The sequence below is a fragment of the Musa acuminata genome, chromosome BXJ3-1, assembly GCF_036884655.1.
Source record: "Musa acuminata AAA Group cultivar baxijiao chromosome BXJ3-1, Cavendish_Baxijiao_AAA, whole genome shotgun sequence".
Classification (NCBI taxonomy): Eukaryota; Viridiplantae; Streptophyta; class Magnoliopsida; order Zingiberales; family Musaceae; genus Musa; species Musa acuminata.
This window is the reverse complement of record NC_088349.1, coordinates 16717043-16733045: the sequence shown is the minus strand read 5'-3', so window position 1 is coordinate 16733045 and position 16003 is coordinate 16717043. Positions and strand designations below refer to the sequence as shown.

The 16003-nt window shown below is 35.1% G+C and overlaps 2 protein-coding genes across 2 annotated transcripts; both read right to left on the bottom strand.

Moving 5' to 3' along the window:
- Window positions 1-521: 521 nt before the first annotated feature.
- LOC135628906 (CBS domain-containing protein CBSX1, chloroplastic-like) lies at window positions 522-7132 on the bottom strand. The gene is made up of 8 exons (XM_065135885.1): window positions 6793-7132; window positions 4869-4956; window positions 4696-4760; window positions 3780-3828; window positions 2213-2265; window positions 1009-1124; window positions 868-925; window positions 522-785 (listed from the first exon to the last, which is right to left on the bottom strand). The coding sequence occupies exons 1-8, from the start codon at window positions 6964-6966 to the stop codon at window positions 705-707; spliced, it is 684 nt and encodes a 227-aa protein (XP_064991957.1). The 5' UTR covers window positions 6967-7132; the 3' UTR covers window positions 522-704.
- A 3312-nt stretch (window positions 7133-10444) lies between these two features.
- LOC135628351 (ethylene-responsive transcription factor ERF011-like) lies at window positions 10445-11314 on the bottom strand. The gene has a single exon (XM_065134975.1). It carries the CDS (start codon window positions 11235-11237, stop codon window positions 10734-10736), a length of 504 nt encoding a protein of 167 aa, XP_064991047.1. The 5' UTR covers window positions 11238-11314; the 3' UTR covers window positions 10445-10733.
- Between the last annotated feature and the right edge of the window lie 4689 nt (window positions 11315-16003).

Here is a 16003-nt window from a genome sequence, read left to right as displayed (position 1 = left end):
CGGATCACAGGGATGGATCGAGGCGCAAACCTGTGCTTCGGTGCGTTCGGTGACCGCGATGGATGCCTTCGCGTGGCGTGCATGGCAGTGTATTAATATAATAATACCGGTCCTAACATATTAAAAAACCATATATCACCAGATAGTATCGGAATCGAATCCATTATACAAATCAGTTCATTCTTTGATTTTGATTTATTAATAGATTTGGATTGAATTGATTATAATTAAAAAATATCAACTAATAAATTGATTCATCAAATCGATTCAAATTTCTAATTTTAATTTAAAATATTATAATTTCTCTTATTATGTTGGTCTAATTATAATATAATTTATTCGAATATATATATATATATATATTATTTTAAATTATATATGAATTATCCAAATTATTAGGAAGGTTCAAACCAATTTTGGTTCGGACCTATATTATTTTTTATCGAACTAAATAAATAAAATTTAAACATGCCCGTGGCAACGGTAACAACAAGCCCAAGATACGCATGGTGGCGACAAGGTTGAAGGCATGGAAGAAGATACATTTGGTATTTTTGAGGTTTCACTTCCAACATAAAAGAATTCGATGTTTCCAAAAGATATATACATCACAAAAATGAGCTGCACTAAACTAGTAGTGATGATCCTACTAATAATGGGGTTGCTCTTCCCGTGAAGACATCACCTGCTATGTGAGTTCCACCTTAGACTGGAGAGGTTTTGTTGTTTTCATGCTTTCTATGGAGTGCTGCTCTGACTACGTTAGCCCGTGTAATTATCCCAACCTGCAACATCGAGAAACATTTAATGACGAGCACTGAGCAGAAGTACAAGGTAAAAAAAAAGCTTAGCGGATGATTCACGTACCAATTTACCATGACTGTCCACAACTGGAAGTCTACGATATTTTGTTTCCAGTAGTAGCCTGTGATTGGAAACGACAAGCTCTTTAGCATTTCGTTAAAAGCTGAAAAGAACATCAACAACAAGAATTTAGGTATTCAGAACCTTGCAGCATCTTCAAGGTTGGTAGTTTCGCGAACTACAAGAGGGGCCGGAGTCATCACCTCGCCAATTACTCTGCAATTGGTTTTACTTAGCAGCTTCTGGATTTCATTGAATGCCTGCAGCAGGAGGCTAATGTAAGTTCAGCTTTATGAATCATTATGTTGTACAAACAGGATAGAACATGGTGGTTTCTTTTGTATAATATCTCCCTTGACAAATCATCTGGAGTAGGCACGAAAACCAGATATATGTGTCATACTAATGATAATGTGACCATCATCCATGTTCGACAAAGGCCAAAGGTGAAGCACAATGTAGACTGAGAAAATGCCCCAGTCTGGTAGAATAACATAATCTAGCTGTCTGTCCAACTGTACAACAGTGGCACCAGAGAAGGCCTAACATCGTATATCAAAATTTAGATAGAATGTCAAACAGCAATTAGTTGCTACATATTCAATGTAACAAAACACATAAACTCAATTTTCGTGTGATCGATCTTGCCTTCTTCTCTACATCTGACTCTTGCATAGCAAAGCATATACATCCTATCTTATAAACAAATACCTCCCAATAATGCTTACGAGGATTATTCTTCCAAATGCTTAGCAATAAACAATATACCAAGTCTAGGAGTTAGTATCATCATGTGTGTCAGCCAATAGATAATCTCCTTATTTGGATCACTTGCAAATCTAGCAAACTATATATGGGTGGTTCTTTTTCCTCCTATAGAATGTGAGTTCATATAATTTTGAGTAAGGAAGTTGCGACCATGATACCTTCTGTGCATATTAAACATATTATATCTGGGTTGACAAGTCAATACAGGAGGTATGACAGAAAAAAGAAAAAAAAAAATCCCTCAATGTCATATGAGGTTGCTAAGAAATAGGGCATATGCCTCTGAGTTCATCAACTTGACTAATTTATAACTCGATTATGTATGGATACTCTGTCAGAAGACATCAAGGAAGCGACTTTTAATATGCATTAAGTATGCTATGAAGATATCATATTAGTTCTATCTAATGTCTGAAAGCCCAACAAATATTATCTCGGTTTTCTAGTTCCTTGTCAATCATCAAATATATCACAAGAAGCAGAACTTCATCACAAATGATACATAAAACTTTATCAAGACAACAAAATCTACAAATAAATTGAATAATCATATCCTTTACAAGAACAAAATCATACATACCTTCCACGTACTATCAACTTCAGGAAATATGCTTCTATCAATTCTTCCAGTTCCTGAGCAGAAAAGGAGCATTAAATTTATGTTAGAGTCATGATGGATCTAATAGCAAATGTTCTTGATTCACAAGGAAAATTTTCATTTATAAATAAAAAAGGCAAACCTAGTGTATGAGACTCCCACCAATTAGGAATTTGGGGAGAATTATGTAGTCTTTAAATCTTACACCTATAAATAGACAAGTTTTCATGACTTGAATTCTGAAAACCCAGGTCGTATAAAGACAATCTCATTGTTGTACAAAGGCTGACTCTAAGATTTCTATTACAAAAATTGGAAGACGAAGGGAAGGAGATTAGAAGACACCTTGAAATACATGACAAGGAATGTTTCTGTGTTTGGGTGTCGTAACATTCTTCTAGCATAATAACTAATTATGTTACTTTGCTTAATGTACTCGTAAAAATGAAATTCCAACTTTTTAGGTGAGAGCTCACATTCATTAATTGCTATCTCAAAATATGGATGTGTTATGAGTCAACTATATTCAAGGTTATCAAACAACCTATCACATTATTCCATCATCTTTCCTAGACTTCCTGTTTTTACCAAATATATTGCATCAAAGGTGCGTTATTAAAAAGACATGATAAACGTGCATTCATGTGATGTTTGCTTATCTATGAGTTAAGTGCACATCCGTGTTGACAATGCTGAACAAATTGTTAAATACATGTGTTGCTTGCTTGGTATCAAACTCTACATAAACTAGCATAATATCTATCATTTTTTAAAAAGGATCTCTCACGTTCTCTCCCTCTCTGTCTCAGATATGCTTCCTTTTTTTTCTTTTTTTTCTCAGATATGTTTCTTAAAGCTTACTTATCCATATTAAGAGACCTTTGATGATTTTTTTATTTGAAAAACTTGGCATCCATAATTCCAATAATTAAGTTCAACTTAAGAATCTCCTTTCCTTGACCTCTTCACTCACCAAGTAAATAGACTATGCTCAGAGAAATAACAGAAAGATTTTTAGTTCCCCCCTTGAGTTTGTGGTGAATGACAAGGGATGGAAAACCACTTTTCTAAGAAGACAGATCCACCTAACTATCTGTATGATCAAGTAAAATGAGGTAGTGATCACAAACTGAAGGGTACCGGAGACATCAAAATAGGCAAAATCTTAAACAACATAAGCTAAGGCCAGGTGGAATAAAGGTTTCAAGATTTCCAATAATCTAGCAATGCTTTTAGGCTTCAGAATTGAAAATCTTCGCCATTACATCCAGCTAAAAAGTAAACGCCAAATTGGATGGTAGAAAATTTAAGCATGCATAAGGGTACCAACTATATCATCACACTGTTAAAAAAAATGCCAGGTGTGTAGGTTTTGTTTATATCATTTTGGGTACCAACTATTTGGGGTCGGTTCTTTTCCTGTTATTGAGGTTTGTGGTGCTCATGACATTGTTAAGTATCTGTGTTCTTAAACCACGAGTCTGAATAGTTATAAAACCTTGAAAGGAATTAGTTAACAAAAATACAGCAAAAAATTAACTAAGAAAACCTGAAATGGAGTCCACTGCTAATAAATCATAATCTGAAACTAGTCCAACCTGCAAAGAGGACAAGGAAACAGGCTCTGTAAGACAAACACTCCAAAACAGGTACATAAGCTATTCATGCTAAAAGAATGTTATTCCGAGATGGATGCAAAGAAAAAAGCACAAACAAGACCAATCTTCATACTCAACAAACATCTTGCAGTACCAAATCAACATTCAACTAAGCATTTGATTTCAGAAGGCCATCATGGAAGAGCAACGTCATTTCAATCATACAGATGACATATGAAAGTACTTCAACATGATATAAGTATTCTAAATTGGTGACAACAAGAATACTCTTGAGTCTTGAGACTAAAGCCAGTAGAAACTTCGGAGCTTAGGCTGTGGAACAAGAAACCGGACCGCCTTTCTAACAAAAAACCAGATGGCTGGATTGTCAACCGACTAAAGCAAATAACAACAAGAAGCAGTAATATCCCAACCACTTGTTGTCAGTTACATTGATGTTTTTCAGTCATCAAGCTCTGTTTAGGGAAATCTCAACTTTAAGCAACACATGGGTTATATCTTTTAGGGTTGCAAACAGTAATGCTATTCTTAAAAGCTCAAGATAAAATGGACAAAATGTATCTCTGTGTGCATAATCATATGAAAATACATGAAATAAAACCTACAGCTTTTGTCATAATTGCTTATATTTAGGGCATTACTATATCTTCAGAAAAAAGAATTATGCATGACAGATTAAACCAAGGAGCCATCAATTTTCATCACAATAAGATGGTACATAAAAGTTCATTTGGTGAAGAGACCTAATCTAATAACTTAATCATCACAAACAAGCAAGAGTTTCAGGAAGCAGAGGAAGAAATTTGGTCAAGAAAAGGGATAGGAGAAGAAGAAAAAAGTGAATACCAAGTTCTGGTCATCATCAATCACGGGAAAGCCAGCGATCATATTCTCCACTAACATCTCCAACGCTGTTGATATCACATGATGAATGATCAGCTAAGCAATTATTCCAGGATCCAAGCATAAATAAATAAATAATGAGTAAATGATTAACTAATAAATGATACTGGTGGAACCTTCATCAACTGAAGTGGTAGGCTTCACAACATGAAGATCTTCCTTGGTGACCATAAAATCACTAACAGTATAAACACCACTGCGTTGCTGCAACTCATTAAACCAGAAAATATTAACTTAAAAACATCTTGTTTAGAAGTTATATGATGGATACTCTACTAGGAACAAAAAAGAAAAGGGAGCAACTCATCAATTAGTAATATTTTCAAATTGAAACATTAGAAAATAATCTTACTGAAATATAGAAAATGGTTGTGAGCTCTATAAATAAACCTAGATTAGTCTGATACATGTCTCAACAAAATGAAAGAGATTTTATGCAACACTCACAAAATAAGCTAAACATGATGTTCATCTTAGAACCGATGCAATACAAGGGCATCACAGGTAACTAAACTAAGAAAAGGAAACCAAGTTGAATAAACAAGGAAAACTGAACAGAATAATAATTTACCTAATTTGAAAATTTTGCAAACAAAACCATCCTATTATGGGTGCATTTGGGAACACATTTCAAATGTGCATTGAGGGCCAAATGCACATTTCAAATATGGATTGGACGCTGCATTAGAAATGCTCAAATGCTGATGCTACCTTCGGGTAGCATTAACATTTCAACATTTGCGGGATGTTAATATAATTTTTCAAATTTCGAAAGTACCCTATGACTTTATCTAAAATTATAAGATTGTCAAAATGATTTAGTGAGAAACTAATATGATTTATATTTTCTATAAAGGTAAAATTTTATTTAGTTTTTTAAAATATTATTTTTATATTTACTTATATGATTATATTTTTTATTTATTATATATTTAGGCCATATAAAATTTTTTATAAGATTAAATTTATTTATTTACCTATTAATTTAAATAAAAACTATGTATTCACTTTTGAATAAATATTAAAAATATTAGAAGAGTAAATTTGCCATAAAATATTTAATGAACCTTTGAAATACAATTTTACCAAATAATATTTACGTCAATATATATTTAAAATACAGTTTTGATCTACCATTTGTCAAACGCTTAAAGCATTCCACAACTGTACATTCACTCAAAACCCTTTCTTTAACTGCACATTAAAAATATAAATGTGTTCCCAAACAAAACCTACCCAACTGCTTTGTCTCTTAGTTTTTAAATCACTATTTTTGCAGACCATCCAGATGTACATAATATTTTGCTTATGAAAATGAAGTTTGCAAACGTCAACTAATATCACTCTTCCTAATTATAAAACCAAAATTTCAGCAGGCTTTCTATTCCCGAAAGAAGGTCTGCAGTTTCACGAATCTTTTAACTAAAGTAAAGTAAGACGATGTCTTGCTCAGCCGCTTAAATGTCTCACCCTATACTTAAGGTAAGAAAATGTCAACTGACTTGTAAAACAGCCAACATCATGTGAAAGACTTTGAATTGCTGCTTCCCGTTATTAAGAGCCAAGATGATTGTCAAGCGTGGACTAACCAGCTAGCTATAAAGTTTCGTGACACCTCAGGCATGATCTTCTACAAGGTGTAGTGGGCAGAATTTAAGGTCGATCCAACGTAACCGAGGAATAATAGTACCTTCCAGCCATGTAGATTGAAAACAAACACAAGTAGCTATAAGATTGAAGGCTCAAAAGCTACTTAATTGTTGCTAGATTTCTAAAACAAATGGGCTCTACAACCAAGTAACGCAACAAGTGGTCAACAAATTCTAAAATTAGATATAACACATGCAATACAATAAGCAAATCAGTCATCAAGATGGAAACATACGGCACAAAGCTTCGCATAACAACCAGGACCATCCAGTTAGGAGTGACAGGAAGGAAAAGATCCAAAGCTGCCCACCTAGGGTTCGAATTGGATCCCAAAATAGAACCACGATAAAGAGAAGGAAGACTTGGATACGGGAGAAGCGAGAGCCTCACCGGCAAGGAAGAATTAGTCGCCGAAGCCCCATCCCGCCCAACGGCACCGGCGCCCAAACGAAGGAAACGCCGGGGCCGCTGCTGGTCGAGGAGGTGGCTGCCGCGGCTGTGGCGGACGGGCTTAACACCGACGGTGGCAGAAGGGCGGACAAAAAGAGACTCCATCGACAGCATCCTTCCTACTCGCACTCTCTAAACTAATCCCTATTCTCTCTTCTTCGCGCTCGGTCTCTACTTCCCTTCTTCCCTTGCAGAGACTCTCTCTACTGGTATTTATAGAGAGAGAGAGAGAGAGAGACCCGCGGAAGGAGGCGAGAGACGGTTCGGAGAAGCATAGGAGAAGAGACCGCTCAATTTAGGAGGAAAAGTAATAAAAGTGTTAAGGGATATTTGTCCTTTCCCTTTCTCTGCAACTTGATAGGCTCTTCTTATTTTTCTTTCCCATTTATTGCATTTTTTTTTTATAACTTTGAATAATTTTTTTATTCCAAAATATTAATTATATTTTAATAATTAATTGTATTGTATTTATATTAATTATATTATTTTTTTTAATAAGATAAAAAAAATTATTTTAAATTTAAATAAGTATATTATTTTTTTAATAAAAATTATATTACTCTAAAACATTATGACAACCAAAATCATCCATCTCATGTAGTCTATTTTCAATTCATCAAATGATATCTTCTTTCGAAAAAATTAATAAATCAAGAATATTACAAGCAATATCTTGTAAGGCTTATGGGGGTTGATCATATCTTTAGTAAGTTGTAAAAGAAAAGAAGAATCTATTTCCATCAGGAGGTTATACACCCTTTGCTTGCTAGTAACTTCTAACTCCTCTTTCATAGCTAAAGATTCATTTTATCCTATCCATCTTTAATATGGATACCTACAATTAATATACAAAGGAAAGGGATTATTCTTAATATAAAATTGATTCCTCTAATAGTCAACGTGACCCATTAAGAATTAATTTTTACCATCTTTATTCAGGAGGAGGAGATCGATAAATAGTAATAATTGAAAATTGATGTATGACTAAGTGTTTGGCATCGATTTCTATAAAAACCATAACATAATAGTCACTTATATAAATACACTATAAGTGCTTCAAAAATCAATACAAACTAGTTTCTTTATTTTAGTCGAATTTATAATGGATAAAAAGTTTACTTCTATATAGTTATATTATTTTTTAGTAGGGTTGTGGGATATTTATCCTTCATCTCGCTTAGCTTTCCTTTTATATATATATATATATATATATATATATATATATAATATTTTTGGCATCAAAGCATGTTTTTAATTATTGAACTTGCTCAAAGGGATAAATACAAAAATACCTAATTTAAATGGTAAATTTGCATTTCTTGATGTACAAGCAAACACATCTACCTATGAAAAGTCTCATACATACACGTTTCTTCAAATATGATAAGGATGTTTTTTTTGTATTTTTGTTTAATGTGAAGCACAATTTCAAAACATTAAAGAGGTCAAAGAAACATGGAATTGTAGAGCTAAAATGAATCTTGGAATATTCAACTTCTAGAAGTTGAAGTTGTACATTAACTTGTCTTCTCCGACTTTGAGATACCTCTTTTTGCCTATGGCAGAGAATTATTTTCATTCTTTGATTTCTTAATGTCCTTTTCCAACAGTATGCTGTATAAAAAATGAGCAATATGGTACACAAAAAATAATTAAAATATAATTTTGTCGATCGACTTGAATTTAAAACCATTAATTTATTTATTCAAGTCATTAATTAAAAATAAAAATATACATAAATATTAAGGATTCCGCAAACTTAAGTAATTAAGGTGCAAATATAATAACATAGATAAAATCTTATAAAGTTGTATTTTCTCAATATGAGGATCAAAACATAATTTTATACTTTGAAGTTTTCCTATAATTAAGACGTGACAACAAGTAATTGGATAAGCCTCGATTAAATGAGAGGATTATATAACAATTGGAGCTATAACATAAAACAAAAATTATTATTATTATTATTTTTGGTTGCTTGAGACTATATAAGAAGATCTATATGAGAAAAAAAAAGAGTGAAGAAAAAGGAAGGTCACAATAAAAAAATTTAGATTATTTATGTTTTCCATGATATATATATATATGTATATATATATATATATGTATATATATATATATATATATATTATACTGTTTAGAGAGAAGAACAAGAGTTATTTTGGTTTTTTTTTGTTTTGAAGAAATGAGGGAAAAAAAGAAAGTTGAACCTAAACAGTATTTTAGGGTAAACCACGGACCAAATCGATCGATCCATCTATATGGACTGGCGCACCCTATAAATCAATTCTTAGGGTGATTCCCAAAATCGATGAGATTGAGAAACAAGAACATAATTTTTTGAGTATTTTTGAGATTTTTGAAATGGGGGGAGTGATTGATCAGAAAAAACAAAAAAAAAAGAGAGAGGATATTTTCCTAGTTAGATTTTTTTTATAGGGATAAATAACTAGGTTAGAGGATTATAGGAAGAAAGTGAAAATATTCAAAATATATAAATAAAAAAGAATGCATAGAGATATCATTAGGTCTAGTGGTTATGAGATTTTTTTTTTATCAAAAAAAAAAAGATGATTCTAAAGCCTAGCAAAATTATGATAAGTGTTTCTAGCTATATCAAATCTAATTATTTTATAAAGATAAAAATTAAAATTAAAATTTCTTGTATAAAGGATTGAGAGATTCTAGTATGATTGGCTATCACAACCACTCTCTAAAACACATATAGTAAGTACTCTCACAATATCGAAAAATTTAAAATAATATTTGTATGTCCTTTATAATAATGTTCATTAGATTGAGCAATATCTCTCCAAGATTAACAAGCGACACCCCTCTTTGATTGTGGCATTTCAAAGCAGCATCTTCGTAGCATTTAGGGAAATGTTCCAAAATAAACCTACCACTACCAACAATACATTCTCCATTAGTATCCCTAATCACCCCCAAAACCATCGGTGGAATCAACAAATCCATCTGTATTCTTTTGTTTCCCTTCGAAAGGGGATCTTTCAGCAGTAGTTTAAGAGACAACTAATCTCTTGGAGAAAAAGTACTTGGATATCATTAAATTTGTTGGCCTCATTTCTAGTCTTCCGAAAGTAGCCATAAAACATTAGCTATCAACACTCTTTTAAGGATCATTGGATCCAAATCCAATCTACTGTTTCCTTTCATCCACTCCCCTCTTTGTTGGAATTGGATGTTTAGTTTAAGTTGGAGCATATTTTAGAACCTAACAACAAAGGAGAGTTGAACAAGGTATGGACTGAGTCAGAATCCCCACCACAAAACCTGCAACAATGTGCCACCAAAATGCCTAAAGCAGCTAATCTTTCGTATATAGGCACGCCCGGATTATTATGCTACGATGTCAACACATGAATTGAATGAAAGATTTATAGCACAACTTATAGTAACACCGAGATTAAGCTAATTAAGCAGCTCGAACACCACATAATGACCCATTAAAACATTTGGGATGTTAATATGGCAGAGGGAGAATAGGAAGATTTATTCATCGGTGTGTGGAGACACCCTATAGCGATTTAGTGTCTTAGGCAACCGCCTTTTAACCCAGAAGTCGCGGAAGCATGCCTTTCACTCCTCTCTCTATCTCTCTCTCTCTCTCTCTCTCTCTCTCTCTCTCTTTATGCTTTCTCTCCATGACTGCATGGAAGTGGAAGTGGAAACGAAAAGGAAGCTATTTCTTTTAGTTATATCATGCATTGAAGCTCTTTACATGGATAATGAAGAGTTCAACTCCTACAAAGCATCTTCTAATCTGTCTTCCTTCACCAACAAATTAAAAACCTACAAGTAGAGATCAAAAGAAAGAAAGAAAGTTCTCTCTCTCTCTCTCTCTCTCTCTCTCTCTCTCTCTATTCACAGCCTATGAACATCTCCTCCTTCTCACTGCGACACCAGTTGTCATCGGAGGTGTCGGGGGTCGGCGCCTGATTAAGGTCAGGGTTCTTGTACCGAGTCTCTCCTTCGCGACGCGGGTACTCCTGAGAGCCGAACAGCGCGGCAGCGTTCATCTGGAGCGCGTCGACCTTGGCGCCCACCTCGGCGGCCTTCTTCCTTATCGAAGCCGCCGACATGTCGGTCGTCGTCCCGCGGTCGTCGATGGAGATGTCATCGGGGAAGTTGAGGCGGGCGGTGCGGCCCCGAAGGTAGAAGAGGGCGGTGTCGTAAGCCTTGGCGGCGGCCACGGGGGTGCAGTAGGAGCCCAGCCATATCCTGGACCGCTTGTTGGGCTCCCTGATCTCCGCCACCCACTTCCCCCACTTCCTCATCCTTATACCTCGGAAGGGCCTCTCCTTCGGCCTCGTTGCCGCTTTATCTGGTGGCAACTGCCCCTCCATCTCCATCTCCATCTCCATCCCTCTCTCTCTTTCTCTCTCAAACCTCTCTTCTTGTTGAGCTCCCTCTCTTCATTACGATCGTATATATTGGGAAATCTTAGCTGTGGTTTTCTAGGGTGTGCAATATATAGCAAGCACATCTTGCTGGGTACTGTTGGAGTTGCTTATCCGATAGCGAGCCAAGCACGGTGACGACGAGCGAGTCTCCTACGAGGAAAACGCCGTGACTGCCTATCTAAAGTCTAAATTAACTAATATTGATATTATAGATTAAAACAAATTCTTTTTTTTAACTTTTCCCCATATTTTATCTAATATATTAAAATATTATTTTTTATAATTGTTTTTAATAATGTTAAAAACACTATAATATTATATAAATAAAAAATATATTATGTTTCTAATATTTTTTTACATCGTGTTACAGTGGTTTCAATATGATCAGAAAAATAATATAGAGGAAAGAGAGAAAATGATGTATATATATATATATATATATATATATATATATATATATATATATATATATATTAAAAAAAAAAATTGGTCCCATAAAACAAGTGAGTTGGTCGGGTGGGTTTACTAATTAATCCGTAATTGCTGTAACGGGACGTTACGGACATCGTTTGGAGCGAACGCGTAGCGTAATATAATGACAAAAAGAGGGAGGCGCTCAAAAGCCGGGAAATAGGACGGCTGTGTGTCGACCGCCACGTGACTCGGCCGACAAATGGAAAGCGGTGCGCCAAAGTATTGCGCGAAAGATTTACTAGTTTTTGTGTAGGTGTGTGCCGACGACGTGGCTGTGCGAGGGCACGTGACCGCCACCGACGTCGACGGCGACTTGCCCTCCCGGATCACGGAAGATCACGAGGGAGGCGGCCGCCACCAGCACCGACGGTGGGATGGAGGTTTCCAGGTCCGATCCAACGACCGACAGCGGAGGGCGGCGCGTCCAGAAAAAAATCGAGGTCGGCGGTGCGTGACAGCGGCGCCCGCCACGGAAACAGCGGTGCAGAGGCGGCGGAGGAAACAATATTTTTATTCTTTTATTCTTTTTCAATTGACGAAAAGGCTTTGACCGTCGACTACAATTATTTTTAGGAAATAAGCCGTCAACGTCTGATAGGGGAGGGATGGGTTAAATGAATCGCTTCATAGGTCGTCAACATACCGAGTGACAGCAGCAAAGGAAAATTAGCTACGCAATGGTGATGGTGAATGATCGCATGGGTTGGATTCGACTACGTACAAAGTTGAATGGTTGGTGAGGGAAAGCGATAAGCGATGGCGAAGAAGAGCATGTGAAATGAATCTGAGTAAGTAGCAGTCGACGCCCGTGTTTGACCTTTGGCGACGACCAACGAAGGAAGCCGGTTAACGAGTCAAACCTGCCTAATTAATTCCTACTCTACTTTTGACTATTTGGGAATTCCGCTGAATAAGAAGAAATTTGGCAAAAAATCTCATCCAGAAAAAATAATAATAATAATACAAAATCATTTCAACAATAGCTTGTTTCTTGTTCTACATAAACAACACGATTCTCATTGCCAGGAGGTCATATCCATAACGATACGTATTATTTTGCCAGCTCATTGGTAGCATTTTTTTATATTTTAGTTTCTATTTTGTAAATATTTATTATTTTTATTATTATAACATCGTGCGAAATGGAAAAATAGTTAAAACAATTTTATGTACTCGTTTTCTATTTGATTAAATGCTCAATATTTTACTCTTGAATAATTACATCAGCTCGGTTATTAAAACAATCATCTTACTAGAGAGATTGAATCACTCGTCCAAAAATCTACTTTGTTCACTCAAATGGTGATGATCAATTTCATATATATGGTTGTTGTTGCTTGCTTCAAACATACATATACACTAACATTGTCATATCAATGGAATTACAATTAAACCTTGGATTCAAACCACAAACAAGGATACAACGTGTTTACATTAATTGTTAAAACTTCTTCAATAATTGTTCTTATTTTTTATTTTTTCCATCATGGTATCAGAGTAGTGAGAAAAGCGAAACTTCGCCCTTGCCATCTACCAACGACTAACACCGCTAAGAAAAGCGGCTCTTGTTTTCGACCAGCGACCAACGTCACTGTAGCCACATTCCTAAGATAATTATTCTTATCTTTAATTTTTTTCCATCACATACATTTCGATTTAGCTATTAGCTAAATCAAACTATTTAAAATAAAAAAAGTGTTTAATGCAACTCACAGTTTGGGTGAGGGAGAGGTATAGAAGAAGCAATTTGGGTGTTTTTAGTTTTTTTTCCAATAAAACTAAGTAAGGTTGAGAGAAGAATTTTTCAAAGGTTGTATAGGATGATGGTTTACATAAGTATTGAGTTTGAGTTTAGGTTTGGATTAATTTAAGAAAAAAATATATTCCTTGTATTTATTTTTTTAATATAGTAAAAAAAATCTGATTTTACTAATTTGTTATTTACTTATTGATCTACGGAATTTCTCTTTTAATTTTGAGGTCTTCTGTCCTCCAACACATACCAGATTTATACTCTGAATGATGGAAATGAAATCAAAATTTAAAAGCTCAACAAGTAAATCCAGTTGTTTTTGTTGTCATCATCAAATATGGGGTCTATGTTTTGCTTAATTATTAATGAATCATGAACATGGTTGAGTAATTATGAGAGGGTGGCTTCAAGATCTCATCATTCTTTATGGGCTTTGAGCTTTCATCATCCCATGTCTGATTCCTTTTGTTTGTTCCATCTAGATTTAGCAACGCTTGCTTTGCAGAATTCATCTCTCTCTCTCTCTTTCTGCTTTTTTTGGTTACATTCATTGAGATCTCATTATACAGAGAGAGGACAGAGAAGATTGTACAAACATACTATACTGCTATTTATGTCATAGTTTTAGGCTTTTCTTATCTGAATCTTGAAATGCAACCTCTTCAGCTGCTCTAGTTCAAAAGCCATGCCTACCTTCAGAAAGCCATGACCTGAAGCTTTGGACCAGCTTGGATGGTCATCACTTGTCACATTAATCTGAGTGATCAAACAGAATGCAACCTCTGAAATGGGTATCCCTAATCACAATCCTCATGACAAAACAAGCACCATATCATTATACCTATTGACTTCTCCATGGCAACTAAAAAATAAATATCATCATAATTAAAATATATGCAATTTCAATAAAATTTTTAGATGACATTTTTTGTCTGTATATACATATTTTTTACTTGTTAGGAGATATCATATTCTAGTTTGACATAGTAAGTGAGATACATAAAGAAAATCTTTATCTAGACCATATAAAACTGAGATCACAGATAAATCATATTGAGTTAAAAATAGAAAAAGGCCTATACTTATTGCCACCTTGTAATTTCTCAGATATTTAAGAAATTTCATGAGGCATTCACCCCACACAAGAATCCATAATTTTTAAAGATGTCTCATGAACTAAATATCTATAACCTTCTTATTATTAGAACATGTGGACTATGATTTAGATTTAACATCTCAGAACAAATATGTATGTGATTCAGACCCTTGTATCAGTAGTAAAGCCAGTGAGGCAGGCAGATATATAGAAGGGATTTCCTTCATATCTGAGTAAAGATTAGTACTAGTGAAAGTGTACATGCAATTCTTTTGCCTTCCTTTCTAACCTTGTCTGATGACTGCAGATAGGAAAATGTACCAGAAAAGGATTAATTGAGAGGAAGAAAAAGGAACATCAGCAACTAGGATGGTAATGTGTGGAAGAAGAAAAAGCCTGGCTTGATATCCCATCAGGAATGCACCTTTCCTTCCATGATGAGAGAGAGAGAGAGAGAGAGAGAGAGAGAGAGATAGAGAGATGCCCACTCAACAGAACCATCCTCAGATCAAACAAACCAGCTGCCACAGCAACTCTACAAGACTCTACTTCTCATCGAAAAAAGAGATCAAGAAGATGATGATGAAAAAGAAGAGGATAACAAGTCAGATAATTTACTCTTATCCTGTGTTTGACATAGAGTAAGTGCAGAAACCGACCTGAGAAACACAGAGGAGGAGGAGGAGGAGGATGGTAGAAGGGACTGACTGACATCCACATGGTGTGGCTTTGGTTCTTTGGCCGCTCCTTGTCATCTCCCACAGCTTTATTGAACTGCAATTGAGATTGTCTTCACTCCCATTCAACGGAAGCAGTTCAAGAAAGCTGTGGAAGACTACAAAGAGGACCATCCTACGCATACAGATAGGAAGCTGGAGGAGGAGGAAGAAGAGGAGCTTAGGATTGAGAGGTAGAGTGGGGAGAGAGGCTGAGTACTTTATATAGAGGAGTTTCCTTCATGGGGTTGGTGGAAGATTGATAACCCAATCCCGAGAAGAATTTAGACCTCCAATTGATTTCTTTCTTTTCCTCCATAGTTGACTTGTTTTGCAAGATCACTAACTCGAACCCAATCAAATTGGACTGATTCCGGTTCGGCTTCGGATGGTTTTGATTCCGATTCGTAGAATCATCGGTTTCCATTTCCCAAATCCAAAAATCATAACCCAACTTCAATTCTAATTCGATTTCGAATCAATGAACCGTCGTCGATCAATATGGTTCTGATTCAATTCCGATTCGAATCTCGAGTCATATTGACACTTTAACCCTCCTCATATATTATGAATAATGAGCCAACAATAACCTAATATGCTATTGGAAGTTGTGGTGTTTGATAGAATTTTTATCAATTAAGTTGGTTGATATATATTCAAATAATAAATAGAACTACTTAATATTATT